The following is a 21,503-nucleotide window of genomic DNA, read 5'->3' as shown; positions in this document are numbered from 1 at the left end:
GGAGTGGAGAGAGTGGACATCCTCGTCTTGTTCCTGATCTCAGGGGGAATGCTTTCAGTTTTTGTCCATTGAGTATGATGATGGCTTCGGGTTTCTTGTATATGCTCTTTATTATGTTTAGGTATGCTCCCTCTATTCCCAGTTGCTGAGTGTTTTCATCATAAATGGGTGTTGTACTTTATCAAATGCTTTTTCAGCATCTATTGATATGATCATGTGGTTTTTGTCTTTCATTTTGTTTATGTGGTGTATTACATTTATTGATTTGTGAATATTAAACCATCCTTGCATCCCTGGGATGAATCCCACTTGATCATAATGTATGATCTTTTTAATGTGTTGCTGGATCCAGTTTGCCAATATTCTGTTGAGCATTTTAGCATCTATGTTCATCAGTGATATTGGCGTGTAGTTTTGTTTCTTTGTTGTGTCTTGACCTGGTTTTGGAATTAGGGTAATACTGGTTTCATAGAAAGAGTTTGGGAGTCTTCCCTCTTCTTGGATTTTGTGGAATAGTTTGAGAAGAGTAGGTGTTAGTTCTTCCCTAAATGCTCTGTAAAATTCACCTGTGAAGCCATCCGGTCCAAGGCTTTTGTGCACCGGGAGTTTTTTGATTACTGTTTCAATTTCACTCTTTGTTATCGGTCTGTTCAGGCTTTCTGCTTCTTCTTGATTCAGTTTTGGAAGATTATATGTTTCTAGAAATTTGTCCATTTCATCTAGGTTGTCAAGTTTCTTGCCATACAGTTGTTTGTAGTAATTTCTTACAATCCTTTGTATTTCTGTGATATCGGTCGTATTATCTCCTTTTTCATTTCTGATTTTGTTTATTTGTCTTCTCTTTTTTTCTTGATGAGCCTGGCTAAAGGCTTGTCGATTTTGTTTATCTTTTCAAAGAAACCATCTCCTGCTTTTGTTGATCTTTTGAATTGTTTGTTTAGTCTCTATGTCATTTAATTCTGCTCTGATCTTGATGATTTCCTTCCTTCTACTCTAGGCTTTGTTTGTTGTTGTTCTAGTTCTTGTAGCTGTAGGGTTAGATTTTTTATTTGGGATTCTTCTATCCTTTTTAGGTAGGTCTGTATTGCCATGAACTTTCACGACTGCTTTTGCTCTGTCCCATAGGTTTTGGATTGTAGTGTGTTCATTATCATTTGTTTCCAGAAACTTTTTGATTTCTTCCTTGATGTCATTGTTAACCCATTCGTTATTTAATATCATATTATTCATTCTCCATGAGTTTGAATGTTTTTGAGTTTTTTCCTTGAGGTTGATTTCTAGTTTCAGGGCATTGTGACCTGAGAAGATGCTTGATATAATTTCAATATTTTTGAATTTGTTGAGGCTTGTTTTGTGTCCTACCATGTGGTCTGTCTTTGAAAATGTCCCATGTGCATTTGAAAAGAATGTATATTTTGCTTCTCTGGGGTGAAAAGTTCTATATATATCAATTAAGTCCATTTTGTCTAGAGTGTTGTTCAATGCCTCGATATCCTTAGTGTTTCTTTGCTTCGAAGATCTGTCCATTGTTGACAATGGGGTATTAAAGTCCCCTCCTATGAGTGTGTTGCTGTTGATATATTTTTTGTAGTCTTCCAATATTTTCCTTATATATTTGCATGCTCCTATGTTGGGTGCATATATGTTTATGAGGGTTATATCTTCTTAATGGATTGTTCCCTTAAGTGTTATAAAATGTCCTTTTTTGTCTCTTTATATGGCCTTTGCTGTGAAATCTGTTTTGCCTGATGTAAGTATTGCTACCCCAGCTTTTTTTATGTACATTTGCTTGGAATACTTTTTTCCAGTCCTTCACTTTCAGCCTGTGTAAATCTTTATTTTGAGGTGTCTCTTGATACAGCATATATGTGGGTCATGTTTTCATATCCATTCCACTACCCTATATCTTTTGATTGGAGCATTTAATCCATTTACATTTAAGGGTATTATTGACAGGTATTTATTCATTTCCCTTTGTTCCTGTGTTCCTCTCCCTCTCTTTTTTTCTTCTTTTTCTTACAGCATTCCCTTTAGCATCTCTTGCAAAGCTGGTTTGGTGGAGATGTATTCTCTTAGTCGTCCTTTGGGAAACTCCTTATTTCACCCTCCATTTTGAATGAGAGCCTTGCTGGGTAGAGTAGTCTTGGTTGTAGGCTTTTGTTTTTCATTGCTTGAAATATTTTTTGCCATTCCATTCTGGCTTGTAGTGTTTCTGTTGAGAAATCAGTTGATAGCCTTATCGGAGTTCCCTTGTATGTTATTTGCTGTTTTTCTCTTGCTGCTTTTAGGATTCTCTATTTGTCTTTGATTGTTGACATTTTAATTATGATGTGCCTTGGAGTAGGCCTTTTTGCATTCATTTTCATTGGAACCCTCTGTGCTTCCTGGACTTGCATGACTTTTTCTTTCATCAAGTTAGGAAAATTTTCTGTTATTACTTTTTCAGTCAGGCTTTTTATCCCTTGCTTCTCTTCTCCTTCTTTTATCCCTATGATTTGAATGTTGTTTCGTCTCATATTGTCCTGCAGTTCTGTTAAAGCCTCTTCACTCTTTTTCAGTCTTTTTTCATTGTGTTGTATTGTTTGGGAATTTTTTTTTATGTTGTCCTTTAAGTCACTGATCCAGTCCTCTTCTTCATTTAGCCTGCTTTTGATTGATTCTACTGCGTTCTTCAGTTCAGAAATTGTATTCTTCATTTCTTCCTGGTTCTTGTTGATAGTTTCTATGTCTTTTTTTATGCTGGTGTAGTTCTCAGTAAGCTTCTTGTAGCTTTCCTGGAGCTCTTTATAGTTTCCTTGGAGATTGTTATAATTTTCTTTGAGTTTGTCGAGTTCATTGAGCTTCCTCATTACTATTGTTTTGAATTCCATGTCTGATAGCTTGCTTGCTTCTATGTCATCTATCCTTCCTTCTGGGAATTCCTCCTTTCTTTTTGGTGGAGTGTTGTTTCTGTTTGGTGGGGTGTTATTCTGCCTCCCCATTTTGGGCACTGGTCTTGTTTCTGCTTCTTAGATTGATCTGCTTTTTTTTCCTGCCTTTATGGTGTGAACTTCTTGTATACAGTTGTTGAGCTCTTGTCTCCTCCAGTTGACGCCACTTGAAGGGGGACCAGTCTGCTTAAGTGATTTCTACTGTAGCACTTGGGATGCTTCTGTACTGGGACCTAGTCTGCTGCTCTCCCAGCTGTTTCTCAAGAGCCAGCCCCCAAAACTTATAACAAAGTGCCTCTAGTTCATTTCACTGTCCTTTGTCCTCAGCCAGAGGCGAGTGCCTTCCCTCGTGAAGGCCAGGGGCGGGTTGACCAGTCGCGCACTGGGGGCAGGTGGGTCGAAGGCAGACTGGTTGCTCCCCTGTTCCGGTGGAGGGGGAGGCCTTTATTCGCTGGGGGGCCTGTTTGTTGTGGGCCTATTGGGGTGGGTGGCGCATTGGTTTCACGCCCATTGGGGCAGGTCTGGGTGGCGCCTGTGCCCGTGTGTGGCAGCTGTTGAGCTGCTTTGGCACCTATTGAGGCGGGCCAGAGGTTCCTGGGCGTCGGCGGCGGCAACAGTGTGCGCCTTCGTGTAGCGTTGGGCACGCTAGTCTCACGCCTGCTGGGTCGCGCACCCGGGTGACACCCATGCGCAGTGGCCTGCGCACTAGCCTCGTGCCTGTTGAGCCGTGCCAGAGGAGTTGGTTTTTCACCCATTGGGGTGAGGCCCCGGACACCTGTGCATGGTGGAGGTGGGTGTCTGTGAGCTGCGGCCACCTGCCTTTATTGTGCCTACATGGGCGTGCGCGAGTAGCGCCTGGGCAAGTGGCCGGTGGGTTGGTTTGGCGCCTATTGGGGCGGGCCAGGGGTGCCTGCGCATGGTGGCCTGCATGCCCAGCAAGTTGATTTTGCGCCCATTGGGGTGGAGCCATAGTCACCTAGCACAGCGGAGGTGGGCGTCTGTGCCTGTCAGCCGGCGTGTTGATTTTGTGCCTGTTGGGGCGGGCCCGAGGGGCACCTGGAGGCGGTGGCCAGTGAGTTTGTTGCGCGCCTGGGCCAGTGGATGGGGGCACCTCCCTGTGCGCACTCGAGTGACCCAAGGGGAGGGTTGGGGAGTGGGCGAGTGCACTTCTGCACCTGTGCTCCTCAAGAATCTCGTCCCACCCCTAACATCTCCTCCCTTCTCCGCAGAAAACAAAAGAGAAAAAGAAAAAAGGAAAAACTCATTCTTACATACACAGCAGTATGTTGTTTCTTGCCTCTCAGCACCAGATGCCACCTGGCCCTCTCCTGGCTCTGCCAGTGGGCAGAGCCTCAGTCTTCTGATTCCTCTCTGGGGAAGCCTGTGGTCACTAAAACGTCTTTGTGTACTTCCAGCCACAGCTCGGGACGCCAACCCAGTCAAAAATCCCATCTTGTTCCTTTTTCCTCTGTTATCTCACCAAACAGGTCGCTACCAGATGGTCTTCTCTGATCCAGCAGTGCCAAGGCTCGACTCCTGCCAGTGTCCAGATGTTAACTGAGATGTTCTGTCTGCAATTAGTCCAAACTACAGACAGGTCTCGGGAGCCAGAAAGTGCAGCTTCCCTTCACTCCTCCGCCATCTTCAAATCCCAGAAGCTGGATTTGAACGTAGATTTACTTGTTGATACTTGTGAGTTTGTTGTCATTTTAGTGTTCATAGTTTTGATCTTCTTTTTCTTAAGTCCTTTTGACATTTCATATAATAATGACTTGGTGATGATGAACTTTTTTAGCTTTACCTTGTCTGGAAAGCACTTCATCTGCCCTTCCATTCCAAATGATAGCCTTGCTGGATAGAGTAGTTTTGGTTGCAGGTTGCCTTTCATCATATTGAATACTGCTTGCCAGTCCCTTCCTGCCTGCAAAGTGTCCTCTGAGAAATCAGCTTGATAGTCCTATAGGCAACCCCCTTGTAGGCAACTCTCCACCTTTCTCTTGCTGCCCCCAGGACTCTGTCTTTTTCTTTGACCTTTGACATCTCAATCATGATGCGTCTTGGTGTGGTCCCCTCTGAGTCCAGCTTGCCCGGGACTCTCCGTGCTTCTCAGACCTGTATGTCCATCTCCTTCACAAAATTTGGGAAGTTTTCCTCATTTTTTTAAATTCTTGCTTTCTCATTCTGCACTGGTTGACTGTTTTTCTTCCTTATGTTCCAAATCATTGATCTGAACCCTGATTTCCTTCCCTTCACTGTTGGTTTTGTGTGGATTTTCTTTCATTTTACTTAGCATAGCCTTTACTTCTTCTCTTATTAGTTTGCCGTACTCAAGCATATCTGTCAAGTCTGTGAGCATCTTTAACACCAATGTTTTGAATTCGACGTCTGTTAGGTTGTCTATCTCCTCATCTTTTAGGTTGGCTATCTCCTCATCGCTTAGTTCTCCCACTGGAACCTTGATCTGTTCCCCCTTTTGGGCCATACTTCTTTCTCCTCATTCTGACAGGCTTCTGTGTTTGTTTGCCTCCGAGTCCCAGGTAGAGCTCTCGCTCCTTTTACGTTGTAAGGGGCGGAGCCTTAGGGATTCGTCAGTACAAGGCAACCTGTTTCACCACGTTGTAGTGCTGTATGTGGGGGAGGGGTCTGAGAGGGAACAATGCCGCCTGCCCAGCACTTGCCCCTTTTCCAGGCACGTCTCCCACTTCCGCACCAGACTGATGCCCCTCTAGCTGCTGCCCTGGCCATCGTTCCCAGAGTGGGTGGGTCTATGGATGTTCTAGGAATGTGGGGGCCCTGAAACAAGCAGACTCTGCCGAGACCGGCAGTTTCTGCCTCCACCCTAACTTCCACTGATCTGGACAGTCAGAAGCAATGAGTCTTGATTTTCCCTGGTGCTGGGACCATGAGCTGCGAGGTCTGGTCAGGAGCTGGGATCATTCCCTAGGTGTCCCTCCTGACTTTAAAACGTGTGAGCGCGTTTTCTGCTGGCCTGCTGCTGCTCCCACCACACAGTGTCCTCTCTGCCCCAGCTCTGTCCCTCCTACCTGTCTGGATGAGTATTTCTTTTTATATCTTTGTTTGCTGGACTTCCATGCAGTTTTATTTTCTGGAACTTCTGATTGTTTCTAGTTTTGAGGTAGTTGTGTTTCTTCTTAGTTGTGGAGGGAGATGCCAGTGTGTCTGTCTACACCTCCATCTTGGCTGGAAGTCCAAAATTTGTGAGTTTCTGTGTAGCCATTTTAATATGTAACATGGAAGAAAATAAATGAGATTTTTAGCATATTCTTTATTTTTTCAAGACAGGTAAAAGTGCAACTGAAATGCAAAAAAGGATTTGTGCAGTGTACAGTATTCCCTCACTTATCATGGGTATTACATTCTAGACCTCTTAGTGATAGGGGAAAATCCACGAAGTAGGAACCTTACATTTACTTTAGTACTTATATGTATTTTAAGGCTTTATGAACCCTTCCCACGCACTTATAAACCGTTCCCAGTCTCTTTTTAACGTTTTCCACACTTTTATAAACACTACTTATGTCCTTAAGCATATTCTACACTCTTAAGCCTACGTAACTTTAACAACATATGTATACAGTACCGCAAAATCCTGCGATATAGTGAAAAATCCACGATAAATATAGTATTTTAAGAATTCCTGCGATACAGTGAGGTTGCGATAAGTGAACCACGATATAGAGAGGGACTTCTGTATGGAGAAAGTGCTATGACTGATGGAATGTGTCAAAAATGGTTTGCAAAGTTTTGTGCTGGAGATTTTTTGCTGGACAATGCTCCATGGTAGGGTAGACCAGTTGAAGTTGATAGTGATCAAAACAAGACACTAACTGAGAACAGTCAATGTGGTAGAACATACTCAAAATATATAAGTCAATAAAGTTATTAGTGAAAATGAAAAATGTGTCTCTTATTTTACAGAAAAAAACCATATGGACTTTTTGCCAACTCAATATTATTAAGAAAATAGTTTTGCCTCTGCAGACTTTTTGAAGGGATCTGGGGACACCCTCAGGGTTCCATGGCTATACCTTGAAAACCTCTGAAAGTTAATGAGTAGTTAGAAATCTTTAGGCTATACAATATGGCAATTGATGGTAAAGAGCTTGTCTTCTGAGTTAAATTCCCTGGATTCAAAATCTGGCTTTATTTGATCAACTGTATGACACAGAGCTAATTACCTAACCTTTTTCTACCTCAGTTTCTTTATCAATGAGTGGTGGTAATAATAGTATCCACTCCATAGGTTGTTTTGAGATTTAATTAGTTAAAAGAGTAAAACACGTTGGAGAGGACCTGGCACATAGTAAACATTAACTCAGTGTAAGCTGCTGCCGCTATTATTTTTATTAACATGTTCTTTTTTAAAGCTAAAATATTCTTACAAATAGGGACACCTCCCTCTCTGCTCTCTCTCAACTTCTTCATATCCCTTAAAAAGTTTGCCACTGTGTTTTGCATTGTGGGCCTTCATTTAATATTTGTTGATATGACAGAAGTATTTAATTTTTGGTATATAAATAGATGCTTCTCAAGTACAGTTATAAAAACTGTTCTCTTAATTTGCATTATTTCCTCTTAAAACTTTGTTTATATTGTGTACATCTTTATTCTGAATGGGGAAGGACTTACCAATTCCAAATTAGTAGATTCTGGATTCTTTGTAGCTAGACAATTAGTAGTCTTATAAAGAACCTTTAGAAAGGTTTAATTCAATGTTCACATTTCCCACAGGCTTATTTCAACATGTTATTTCCTGATCCCTACATTCACAAAATTACTTGACTCATCTTTTGACAAAATGGGGAAATGTAATGGTATTAATTGGTAGTGGACTATTTTAAGTTCTGGTAGCTTTTAGTCATTCTGCTAAGGAGTAAGAGATTCTGAGATTCTGGTAGCTCAGTGGGTTCAGGTGGACGTTCTGCTGAACCACAGGTGAAATAGTTAAGTTGCTGAGAGTGTGGCATGAGCTTGAGAGAATTCTGAAGCTCTAGAATAGTCTTCAGGGTAAATGGAAAAGAAACATAATTGATAGACGATAAAAGAGCCCAACAATCATCTTTGAGGTCCTGTAATTTTCCTTCTTCTCCTTCCTCCTCCCCTTTTTTCTTCTTCCTCTTACCCTCTCCCACTTCCTTCTCCTACCTTCTTCCTTCCTTTCATCTTTTCCCTCTCTACCCCTCTTCCCTCTCATGCTTCCTCATTCCTTTTTCTCTAATCATTGTCTTTTACCTTTAGCATTGGAGGAGCAGAAGAGAATTACTATATGGCTCTAGGGTTTGAGTTTTACTGGGTAGATATAGTAGAATTATAGGGATGCAAATGAATTGAGAGTGATGGTGAAGGAGTTGTTTGGATAATCAGTCCAGGAATGTAGCCTTGATAGGAAGGAAGAGAATTTAGAATGGACTGATGGGTTTGAGAAGTGAAAAGTTAGGGAAGTAGAGCTCTCTTGAGAGTCATGGTATTGACAGTCCTGGGAAGAGAGTCCTGGATAACCAGAGGATCCAGAATGTAGTTCTATAAACTGGATAGCTAAAATGGACTGGAGGATGAGGTCATTGGAATTAAGGACATCAAAGAATTTGGACATTGAAATCCTAGCATGGTGGCAAGAAGAATTTGAAGGGAAGATTGGTGCCAAAGTCAGGTGGCAAAGACTTCTTAAAATGGGTTGAAGTGACTAGGCAGTCCTTTGATGGCAGCAGTGAGGAAGATAGAGTAAAAAGGAGCTTTAAATACGAGTGTTAGCCCTGGCTGATGTGACTCAGTAGGTTGAACACCGGCCTTCGGACCACAGGGTTGCCAGTTCGATTCCCAGTCAGGGCACATGCCTGGGTTGCAGGCCAGGTGTGCAAGAGGCCACCACACATTGGTGTTTGTCTCCCTCTCTTTCTCCCTCACTTCCCCACTCTCTAAAAGTAAATAAATAAATATTAAAAAAGAATACATATCAACTTTAAATAAAGGGCAACAACATTGAGGAACCAGGATGTTCACACTTTTCCCTTGATCCTCTAGTACTGGGGGATTATTTACCTTCACCAGAAAGAGTTTGGGGACAAGCTGTCTTTTGGCAAAGCCATGTATTACTTGGAATAGGGAGACAACTTTTGAAAAAAACTTGAGGAATTAGAAATTTAGTAAAGGTACAGGATTTCAGTAGGTTTAGTGGGATTGGGTGATTAATGATGGAAGAAGACCCAGGGCTGGGAAAGTACAGAGCAGTGAGATGATAAGGAATTTATTTGCTTAATTATTACACATTCTAGAAGTATGAACTCTCATTGGAAGGACTGTCCTCAAATAAACCCAGCTTGAGTACTGGTTGAGTTGGGGCTGGAGCTAGTTGAGCCTATCAGGCATTCATTTTCTGGCCTGGTTTCAGAGAATAGCCTGGCAGGTTCTTTCTCAGGGCAGTCTGTGCCTTTCTTGTGGCTTTCAGAGCTGTAGTTATGTTTGCTTTTTGGGGAGAAGCTTTTATGGTACATGACTTTATAGTGGTCAGGAGCTGCCACTCTGTTGGGATAGGGGAGATGATGGATAATATTTCTTGGCAAGCTCCTTGTAGGGGCTTTGTAGAGGTAGAATATACCTAGGATGTGCAGAGCTGGAGTTCTTAGCTGAAGACTGTTTTCCCTTGTACGGAGCACCAACAGTGCTAGAAATACACTCCTTTGTTCTGCGTGCCCCCTTTCATCACCACCAGGCTAATGTCAGAGGTGAACCATATTTCAGTCTTTTTCATTTGCAGGTTAATCACATGCATATACATAGTATTTTAGTCATTCTTGAGGGACAACATCCTGATATCTCCAGGAAGATTCATAGTATCTCAAAAGCAAATTTTCAGATTGCGCAATTTTAACAAGTTGTCTGAGGCCAGTAATTTTAAATGAGTAAATAAAAATCCTGGCTTAGGTTTAGAATGTCTGTGATTGTACTGATTAATACATTTAATTTTGAACCAAATGTAAGTTTAGTTCAAAAAGATTTGTAAAAGAAAGTTTTGGTGTGATATTTTTAAAGGTAATGTACTGCAAGACAGAGGAGTGCATGTTCCTCCTTTCGTCTCTGAACCTAAAAATAGCTAGTTGTAGTTGTTTCATGATATAAATCCTTTAATTTTTATCTGCATGCTCTAAGAATTAACGATAGCAAGGAAAGTCAGTCCAGCAGTCATAGCGCTAAAGTGCAACAGGAAATCATTCTCAAAATTACCTTCTAAAGGAATGGTTTCTCTAAAATTCCAAAAAAAATAAAACTATACTTAATTGATGACCTTTAAGGTCTTCATTTCTTAGGTGAACAAGCATATAAAACTATTGATATAAATGGGTCTATTCTATGTAGTTTTTCTGTAATTGACAACATCTAAAGTGATCTACTGTAATTGATGACATCTAAAGTAATCACTAGATTACTATTGTGACAAACAAAACCAAGAAATTGAATATAGAAGGATGTTCTACTAGTAGATATTTGTGGTGGTCATGATTTACAGGACAGTGATTAAAAAAAGTTATTATGATAAATTGTAACTATTAATGTAATTATCCCTTTTTTCTGCAGTGGAATGTTATAAAATCTTAATGATTATAAATATAAATATACACATTATACTATAAATCTTGGAAACCCTCTTACACATCTGCTCCCTCCCCCCATTGTGGGCAGAAATAAACCTTTAGGAGTTAAAAGTAAAGTAATAAAATATATCTAGAAAAGGTTTTACTGTTAATATTACAAAATTGTCACTAGATACTTGTGGACTATAAAGCACAAAAAAATTTTAGGCAGTTTTCTGTTTCTTTTACTTCTTTAGTTAATTCTCTCGAATTGAAAGAGTGCAGATGGGAGGAAGAGATAGAGGAAAAATCATATTACAGATATGAGTCCTCCTCTTTTCACCCAAATTACCATAAAGGATGTATTTTAGAAGCAAGGTGTCAATTGCTAGACAGCAGTTTTCCTGCATATTTATTCATATTAAATTTAACATCTTTAAGACTGGGTTGTTTAACTTCTCTGATTTTTTGTGAATACTTTAATATCTAAATCTGCCATTGTCCTCAGGATTCAAAAATATCCTCTATGGAACGTGGGCTCCGAGACTTGGAGGAGGAAATTCAGATGCTGAAATCCAATGGGGCTTTGAGTACTGAAGAACGGGAGGAAGAAATGAAGCAAATGGAGGTCTATCGGAGTCATTCTAAATTTATGAAAAATAAGGTAATGATATGTGACACTGTAATTTTAGAAAGTGATTTGAAAAATTGATGCTTATTTATACATCCTTAGTGATGATGAAGAAATTCACACTGTTTTATCAGACTTTAGGGAAGAATACTTCTAAAATAATTCTTCCTAGTAAGACATCTAGTTCTCTACCTCTTCTTAAATTGTTTTTATTTATTGATTTTGGTATTTATTTTATTGATTTGCTCTTCCACTTATTTATGCATTCATTAGTTGATTTTTTGTATGTGCCCTGATGGGGGATCAAACCTGCAACCTTGGTGAATGGGGGCGATGCTGTAACCATCTGAGCTACCCGTCCAGGGCCTACTTCTCTACCTTCTGTGAAGTATTTTAAAAGTCAAAACCCTAAGAGTGTGAACCCAGCCCTCCCCCCCTCTTTATTTCTCCCAGAAATGGCTTAAATAAAATCTTGTTTTTCTTCAAATACATTTCCTTAAAGGAAGCTCTTTGCTCTGCCTCTTGAAGAAGATTTATTTGTATCTGGTTTATTGATTCCCTTGTATGCTTGAAGTGTATGAAGTAAGATAGGTGTCACTGAGACATGCCAGTCTGTACTTATAAATTCAGTCACAGTATTCTTTCCTTATATCTAAAGCCATTTTAGGCAAATTGGAGGATTTAGTTATTACAGTTATTAATTTATCAGCTTTTTGTGATTTAATTAAAAATTAAATTGTAATTATGTTACCTAAAAAATAAATATTCCCCTTCCCCCTGCCGTATAGCAGTTGTATTAGTTCCCTGATTCCTTGGAAGTGAAAGCTATAAGGGAACGATATAATTATAACGCCTACTCCAGTTTCTGACTTTTTACTATGTTACCAATACCTGGCATATAAATCTGTAGAATATTTCTGTATTATTTTAAGAATCTGTTGTCAGTGACTACTGCCAATTTCATGTTAATTTGAAACTTAAAAATTCACATATCCAACTTACTGTTAGTTTGAAGTTTTCGCCCTAATTTGAGAACAAAATATACTACGGTATAGGCTCTGTTTCCCATTTGCTGATTAGCACGTTCTAGTTCATTAAAAAACCCTGTGAAAATAGAGGAACCATCTAGGATCCTTTGAAGAGGGAATTAGGGAAACAGATTTGATTGTGTTATATGTTATTGTTATTTCCAGTTACTGCTCTGACTCAAAAGCAGATAATAAGACCTGAGTTGACATATAAGTAAAAAAGAATAACAATGTCGTGACAGGTAGAGCAACTGAAGGAGGAACTAAATTCGAAAGAGGCTCAAGGGGAGGAGCTGAAAAAGAGAGCGGCTGGTCTTCAGGCTGAGGTCTTTGCCGTAAGATTTACCTTTTTGTGTGCAGTGATCCCACAGTGGGACCCTGCTAGCTCTGGCTTCTGGGTGGCTTATACTTTCATTTTCTATGGTTGGCAGCTTTGCCCAGCACTGGCACTAACCAGCCTGCTCTGCTCTTTAACCAACTGCTGTTCAGCCGTTTGAACCACATGTCACTTTGTGTGCAGTGAGCCCTCACATGTTCTGAAAACCCTATACCTGGTTCTTGTTGCTATTTTCACTTTATGGATGGTACTTCAAAGCTTATTTTTTCTCAACTCCTTTCCTGTTACTAGGGACTCGCTGGTTTATAAGAACAGTAGTCTTTTTCGTCTTAGGTATATGCAGATGTTCTAGGTCCATCACCTAGTATATATTTGAATTTGAAATTGTTGAGCAAAGTGTTTTACCTTCATGTGTAGACATCATCTTTAGGTCCCTATTTGGTGATTTTGCAACAAATGTTACTTTCTTTAGAACAGATAAAGAGAAAGTAATTAGTTTATTTAGAGTTATCTAGTAAATTAGAATTAGTGTGAAACTTATTTAAAGTCTCTAAATCTAGTTTGTTCATTTTTCTAAGGAACTTAAGGTTCATTTCAAAATATAATAATAAAATAGCTAACACTTGAGCACTTCTTATAAGCATTGTATAACCTACTAAAGTAGGTATATTATCAACTCAGTTTATAGATGAGGAAACTGAGGTAACAATGGTGCTTAAGAAACACAACTAGGAAGAGGCAGAGTTTGATTTTTATGTAAGTAATCTGGTTCCAGACCCTGTGCTCCTAAGCTCTTCACTCTGCTGCTCTGTACAAGGCTGTGCACACATTTGTCGCACGAGTGTCAGACAAAACTGCTCTTCTGAAAATAATTGTGGGATAAGACTGAGTGCAGCATTAATAAAAATCTTATGCTAATTATGGACCACTTTATAGTATAGATAGAGAAGGGAAACATTTTGTCTGAAAGAGTCTAATTTGGTTTGTGGTAACCATGTATTGTCTAAAGGAGAAGTTAATCCATAACTTCTTATTTTCAGCTACTATTAATTTATTTCTTTTTGTGTCAAACAACAGGCTAAACACATTCTATACATTATTTTTTTAAGCTCTGAGCAACACAGTGGCACTGGTTTACTCTCTTCATATTAGGAAACCAAGGCTTAGAGAGAGAAAATAATTTCTAAAAGACACACTCACGTGTGAGTGACTGCAAAGCCTTGTATTTCTAACTTTTAAGCAGAATATGTGCTTCTAAACTCTGCTTTCTACTTAGAATATTCTTTCTCAGTTCTTAAGATCAATGTAACATTATTGGAAGAGTAATAATGCAGGTGATAGGAAACCAAGATTTTGTTTTTTGCTTTTTTTTTAATGAGAGAGAGAGAGAGAGACAGACAGACAGACATTGATTGGTTGCCATTGGTTGCCTCCTGCATGTGCCCTGACTGGGAACTGAACCCGAACCCACACTAGGCATGTTCCCTGACCGGGAATCAAACCCATGACCTTTTTGGTTTACGGGACAGTGCTCCAGCCAACTGAACCACACTGGTCAGGGTGAAAACTGAGATTTTAAATTTATTTTTGATCACATGATTAGAGGTAGCTGGAAATTTGAATAATCTTTAAGCCATAGTTATTTAGCTGAAGAAATAACACTTTGAACATTCCTCCTGAATATTCATTCATACAACAAGTGTGTTTTTGGTGCATTTTCTGTGTTAGGGCTAGAATAATGCTAGTTTGTTCATAAAGGGATGTCATGAGAGATACTATACCATTACAGGATGTGGTAAGTCCTGCTACATATCTATATAACAGGATGAAAATAGTTGCCATTTACAGTTCCGCTGATGTACTTAGTATCCTCAACTGCTTTGTGTGCAATAAGTACACAGATATTTGTTGATTGAATAACTGTATCTGTAAATGGAGATTTCATATATATGAGAAAAAGGCTTGTTTTTGCTGAAACAGAAGAGGAAATTAGAAATTTTTTAGGGCTTTAAAAAATTCTAATTTTAATTAAAGTAAATTTCATTTTATATTTCCTAATGGAAATTGTTCTGGAAAGCTTTGTCCATTATACCTAAGGCTATTACAATAAAAACTTTACATACATTCAATTAAAAAAAATAAAAAATAATTTTTGTTTTATCACTGATACTGAAATTACTGACTTCTTGTTGTATTTATACTTCAAATAATTAATCTAACTTTCAGTGCAGTTACTGTGCTAGGCAGTAGACATAATGTAAAAGCAGATCTGATTTCTGTGAATTTGACTTACATTTAGCATAAAAGGCTATTTAAAAAACTCTTAGAAACACAGAAACGTAAAGGAGATGTTAGAAATAAATGTTTTCTAAGTTAAGATAAGAGAAATTTATAGGAGAATGAACAGCACCAATTGACTTATGGATTACTCTGTCAAATTACATGTGTGCCTTCTCACAGAATGAGACTTACGCATTCTCTATTGAGGTCATCTCCATTTAGTTGGAATGACATGTTGTAGGTGATGTAACTTTGTAGGTAGAATCTTTTTTTTAGGTCAGTAGTTCCAACTCATCAAAATGATAGGATTTTTAAAAAGCACATACTTATAATGCCTTATTTTACAAAGGAGCTTTTATGATAAGGATTTTATGTAAACTTTTGTTTGAGACTGAGAAAAAATAAAAATACAGCAGTGACAGCTTTTGAATTTAAATTTAAATAGCAATATGTAGTAGGAGCTTTCTTTTTTCCTTGTGGATTACATCCACACTAATCCTGCTTTATGTTCTGAAGATGCCTGACTTCACAAAATGAAAACTTTTATCAAAACATTGTTGTTCATATGCCTACTGCTATCTCATAGTCATCTGATGGAATTGGGATTTTTCTCCTTCCATTCCTTTTCTAAGGACTTTCAAAAAAATGTTTAGGAGACATAATAAATGAAAACTGGAAATTTCCTTATTAGTTAAATAAGCTTTTTGGGTTTTTCTGGTGGGGGGTGGTTATCTAAGATTGGATGATGCAAATAAGTTGATATTAATGCTGCTTTTAGTTTTGTATCTTGTGACTTAGATCTGTCAGACATCCAGATCAGAGGTGGTTGTTTCATTTCTTTTTTCCTTACAGAGTTTTATTTTCTTCTGTAGATTGGCCAGGTGAAGCAGGAGCTCTCCAGGAAGGACACAGAACTACTAGCTCTACAGACAAAGCTAGAAACTCTTACGAACCAGTTCTCAGACAGTAAGCAACACATTGAAGTGCTGAAGGAGTCCTTGACTGCTAAGGAGCAAAGGGCTGCCATCCTGCAGACCGAGGTAAAAATAGTTCTGGGATTTGCAAGGAGTTGGTTCCTTGGCACCTTTTCATATATATTTCCTGTGCTGTTTTTGTTATGCTTACATTTGGGAGATAAGAATAATGCTATGATTAATTCCTTAGCAGTGTGATCTGTTATTGTAGTAAAACATAACCATCTTCTTTTTGGCTCTAACAAATTAAAACTGCTGCAGTTTATATGTTTTTAATACTTTGGACTTCCATTAAGTCTGTACTTCTAAGTATACTTTAACATTATGAAATAAAAACATAGTTGTAAAAAAGAAATCTAAGTGAAGCTTTTGTTCTTACTCATGGTAAATTTCTGGTCATGAATGACAGTGAGCTTGCTTACCTCGTGTTTCGATCATTAAGTGTTCTTAATTTTTGATGTTATAAATAGCTTTAAGTAGGCAAACTGTGGGATCTAGAAATGTTCTAGAGATCGTTTTGACTATAGATCATTAGACAATATACCTTTGTATCCTATTTGAAAATAAAGTTAGTATTTTTAGAAATCTTACATTATCTAGTCTGTCAGCCCTGATTACAAGTAGGAATACTCTTAAATATTTCCAGATAGATCAGAATATCTTATTTGCAATGAGAAGGAATTGATGATGCTATTTGGATTTACTGTCTTACTGTAAATATTTTTTAAAGATCTCAGTATTTCACTGAGGTAGGAATAGATAAGTTGTTCTGCTTTATAGAAGAAAAATAAAGCATACAGTCTAGATTGATTTTTCCTTTCTTTTTAAAGAACCAGATCTAGATAAGTAAGGACATAGTTTGATGGAAAGAAGTAATGGGGAATAGAGAGAATGCATAGAAACATCGTAGCCACTCAGGAAATCACAATTTTCAAGTGAGGAGGAATGTGAAAATGGCCAAGACTATTTCATGTACTGTTTTTGTTCCATTTGGGACTTCATTGAGAATGAGAGATTTGGATGACTTATTTGTAATTTTCCTTACAGCTTAAATTTTTTTTCTATTTTAATTACGCTTTATTTTATTATATCAACTCCGTTCTCCCTTAGAGGAATATTTTGGGTATAAATTAGACTCACAGTTAGTGAGAGTCATAGTTACTGAGTTTGAACTTAAGCCCTGCCACTTAGCACCCAGGTAGGCGCATGATCCTGGGCATGTTATTTAATTTCATTGTGCCTCACTTTACACGTTTATAAGATGAGTGCCTTCTGCATGTGGTTGTTGTTAGGATTAAACTAGTTTATTCACACCAGGGCCTGGCACACACAGTAAGGTCTTTGTATGTTAGTTATTGTCATCATGGTAATTTTTAAATTTAATCTTCATTCCGTTTTTTTCCCATTACCATTTAGTCCCTTAAACCCTTTTCCCCCCAGCGTCACCACGCTGTTGTCCACGTCCATGAGCCCTTTTGTAATAAAATCAGCTAATATATATACTTTTAAAATGTTAAGAGAACATACTTGGTTTTTTTTTCCATTAGCATAATGAAAAGAAAGATCTACTCTTATATTTTTATTAAGCTAAATTTAGGTTTATTTAAGTAATTTTAAATATAAATTGTCTGGAAAATGTTAACTTCAAAGTTATTAATTTATGGCTTTATTAGTTTTCATTTTCTTAACTGGTGTACATGCAGTACTTGAAAAAGGTCAGAAGAGGGTGCGAGTGTCTTAGACATGAGCCTACTTTCAAGTTTGTTACTGTGATAGTTTTGGAATGGAAGCAGCAGGTGTGTGGACCAGAGAATCAGGCAGTTAGTTAATGATAGTCAAACATTTAAAAGCTTGTCACAGTCTAATAAATGTCTTTTTCCTCTCGACAGCCCATCCTTGTCTTTGTATTCCTCTCAAATAATTTTTTATTAACTAGGTCTCACACAGATGGGCTTGTTACTGGTCCCTTGTGGTCATCCTTGAAAGGTTTTTATATTTATTTTCAGCCTTTGTGAGTGTAACTGAATTTCATTGATTACCTCATAAGTTACTGGGACAACTACTCAAATATATCTGTCTAATCCTAAAATTTAACACTATGTAAGCTAACTTTCCTTTGAATTTGGGGTGATTATATGAATGTAATGTATATAGTTATTAGCATTTAGTTCTTTTCCTTCAATTACTCTGGTGACACTTGACAAGTCATTTTTTTCCAAAGCAACTTTTTCATGTTAGAGTTCATAATAGGTAGTTTGAATCAACTCTTTGAAAATCCTCATATATTTCTGTAATTTGATATTAATTGATTGTCTTTCTGCAGCTATCTTAGAGTTTCACCTAACTCTCACATTACTAAATTAAGCACCTATGAAAAAGAGCATGACCAAGTAGGTTCTTAAAGTTTAAAATTCTTTCAGGAAAGAGGGATATTGGGAAAGACCCAATTTTCTTTTCCTGTAATGGGTTCAGGGAACGAGGCCCCCTCGTGTTGGGCAATGCACAGTATATAGTTTCAGTGGAATTGCTTCTTTTTATGAACACCTCTTTAAGTCTGTTGACCTTCACAGAGATGGTAAGAATTTAGTAACATTGTGGTGAAAAGCATTGGCTTTGGAGTCAGACTTGGCTTGTAACACAACCCTCTATGTTTATTAGTTATGTGACCTTGAGTGAGTTATTTTACCTCCTTAATACTCCATTTTCTCATCTTTAAATGATAATAATACCAGCTGCCTAAGGTTAACATGGATAGAATAAATGTATAATAGTGTAGGTCTCATCTGATTTTGGAGGGAAATATTAAATATCAGTGGGTTAAAATTAAATACTTTAGAATTTTAAGTAATTTTATTTTATTTGATCTCTATTGTTTTATTTAATATTTAGAGTATTGGTATGGGTTAGACAAGACATTTTTCTTGCTTTGCAGTTAAGAATTATATGAAGTGTTTAATTAGAACTTTCCTTTTGGTTGACACTTGGGACTAATCTCACTACTAACACAGGAACTTTAAACATTGGTTACAATGTTTTCTGGTATTTTCCTATTTTATGCCCACTTTTTTGTTCCTAAAATTTTAAATTAAAATTTATGTTATTTTATATTATTTTTTAATTTTTTGAATTTAATGGGGTGATATTACTTAATATAATTATATAGGTTTCAGGTATACAGTTCTATAATATGTTACCTGTGTATTGTATTATGTGCTCACCACCCAAAGTCAGGTGTCCTTTCTTCTTCCTTTATCCCTTTACCATCTTCTATCATTGACCAGCCCATTTTCCTCCTTTTCCTCTGGTAATCACCATACTTTTGTCTGTGTCTATGAGGTTATTATTTTTTTCTTTTCTCTTTTTTGGCTTAATCCCTTCACCTTTTTCACCCAGCTCCCCAAACTCCCTCCCCTTTAACAGCTGTCAGTCTGTTCTCTTTATCTATGAGTCTGTTTATATTTTGTTTGCTAGTTTATTTTGTTCATTAGAGTCCATATATAAGTGAAATCATGTGGTATCTGTCTTTCTCTGACTGGCTTATTTCACTTAGCATAACGTTCTCTACATCCATCCATGCTGTCCCAAAAGGGAAGAGTTTCTTCTTTTTTACAGCTGAGTAGTATTCCATTGTATAAATGTACCATGGATGTTTTAGCCACTTGTCTACTGATGGGCACTTGGGCTGCATTTAAATCTTGGCTATTGTAAACAATGCTGCAATAAACATAGGGATGCATATATTCTTTTGAATTAGTGTTTCGAGTTTCTTAGGGTATATTCCCAGAAGTGGAATTGCTGGATCTATGACAGTTTAATTTTAATTTTTTGAGGAAACTCCATACTATTTTCCACAGTGGTTGCACCAGTCTGCATTCCTATCAACAGTGTACAAGGCTTCCCTTTTCTCCATATCTTTGCCAATACTGTTGTTTGTTGATTTATTGATAATAACTCTTCTGACAGGTGTGAGGTGATATCTCATTGTGGTTTTAATTTACGTCTCTGATGATTAGTGACATTGAGCATATTTTTATATGTCCGTTGGCAATCCATATGTTCTCTTTGGAGAAGCATCTATTTAGGTCCTTTGCATGTATTTTAACTGGATTGTTTGTTGTTTTGGTGTTCAGTTGTTTGTGTTCTTTATAAATTTTGTTCTTTATACTCCCTATTAGATGTATCATTGGCAGATATGTTCTTTCAGGCAGGCGGGTTGTCTTTCCATTCTGTTGATGGTTTCTTTTGTTGTGCAAAAACTTTTTAGTTTAATGTAGTCCTATTTGTTTATTTTTTCTTGTGTTTCTTTTGTCAGAGGAGATAGATCAGAAAAAATATTGCTAAGAGAAATATCTGAGATTTTACTGCCTATGTGTTCTTCTAGAATTTTTATGGTCTTGAGTCTTACATTTAAGTCTCTAATCCATTTTCAGTTTATTCTCGTGTATGCTGTAAAAAGGTGGTCTAATTTCATATTTTTGCATGTATCTGATTTTCTCAACACCATTTATTGAATAGACTATATTTACAACTGTTGTGTGATCTTGCCTTCTTTGTCAAATATTAATTGACTGTATAGGCGAGGGTTTATTTCTGGGCTATCTATTCTGTTCCATCGATCTGTATGTCTTTTTATGCCAGCATCATGCTGTTCTGATTACTATGGCCTTATAGTATAGTTTGAGATAAGGTAGTTTGACTTGTCCAACTATGTTCTTTTTACCCCGGATTGCTGTAGCTTTCGAGGGTCTTTTGTGGTTCCATAGAAATTTTTAAAATATTTGTTCTAGTTCTGTGAAATATGCCATTGATATCTTTATAGGAATTGTACTGAATCTGTAGATTGATTTGGATAGTATGGGCATTTTAATGTTGTTAATTCTATTTATGAGCACGATATACTTTCACTTATTTGTATCTTCTTCAGTGTCTTATAATTTCTGAGTAAGTTCTTCACCTCCTCTGTTAAAATTATTCCTAGGTATTTTTCTTGTGATGAAATTGTTGGTGGGATTATTTTCTTAGTTTCCCTTTAGATAGTTCATTAGTGGTGTACAAAAATGCAATTGATTTCTGGATATTTGTTATATATTCTGCTATTTTACTGAATTCACTTAACAGTAGTAGTTTTTTTGGTGGAATTTTTTAGGGTTCTCTATATGCAGTGTCATATCACCTACAAATAATGAGTTTTATTTCTTCATTTTCAATTTGGATGCCTTTTATTTCTTCTTCTTGTCTCATTGCTATGGCTGGGACTTCCAGTACTATATTGACTAAGTGTGGTGAAAGCAAATATTCCTGTCTTGTCGCCAGTCTTAAGGGAAACACTTTTAAGTTTGCCTGTTGAATATGATGTTGGCTATGGGTTTGTCATATGTGGCCTTTATTACATTGAGGTATATTCCCTCTCTTCCCACTTTGATGAGAGTTTTTACAATAAATGGGTGCTTGATTTTATCAAATGCTTTTTCTGCATCTGTGTATATGATAATATGGCTTTTATCATTGATTTTGTTAATGTGGTGTATCACATTTATTGATTTGTGGATATTGTACCAACCTTGTATCCTGAGAATAAACCCCAGTTGATCATGGTGTATGATCATTTATTGTATTTCTGGATTCGGTTTGTTAATATTTTGATGAGGATTTTAGCATCTGTGTTCATCAGGAGTATTGGCCTATAATTTTCTTGTAGTGTCTATCTGGTTTTGGAATTAGGATAATGCTGGCC

At 37.4% G+C, this 21,503-nt stretch overlaps 1 protein-coding gene across 3 annotated transcripts in view; it reads left to right on the top strand.

Moving 5' to 3' along the window:
- ERC1 (ELKS/RAB6-interacting/CAST family member 1) overlaps positions 1 to 21,503 on the top strand; it is a 520,356-nt gene that overhangs the window by 108,313 nt on the left and 390,540 nt on the right. For 2 of the 3 annotated variants that reach the window (XM_090273803.1, XM_090273802.1), the window contains exons 5-6: positions 11,028 to 11,183; positions 15,668 to 15,835. In XM_090273803.1, coding sequence (XP_090129929.1) covers positions 11,028 to 11,183; positions 15,668 to 15,835 — 324 coding nt within the window. Of the gene's footprint in view, positions 1 to 11,027; positions 11,184 to 12,420; positions 12,505 to 15,667; positions 15,836 to 21,503 lie in introns of all 3 variants that reach the window. The other variant, XM_090273801.1, reaches the window with a different exon arrangement.

The sequence above is a fragment of the Furipterus horrens genome, unplaced genomic scaffold (assembly GCF_987537825.1).
Source record: "Furipterus horrens unplaced genomic scaffold, mFurHor1.1.pri manual_scaffold_4, whole genome shotgun sequence".
Taxonomy (NCBI): Eukaryota; Metazoa; Chordata; class Mammalia; order Chiroptera; family Furipteridae; genus Furipterus; species Furipterus horrens.
Note: the sequence above shows the minus strand (reverse complement) of the source record. Positions and strands in the feature narration are given on the sequence as shown.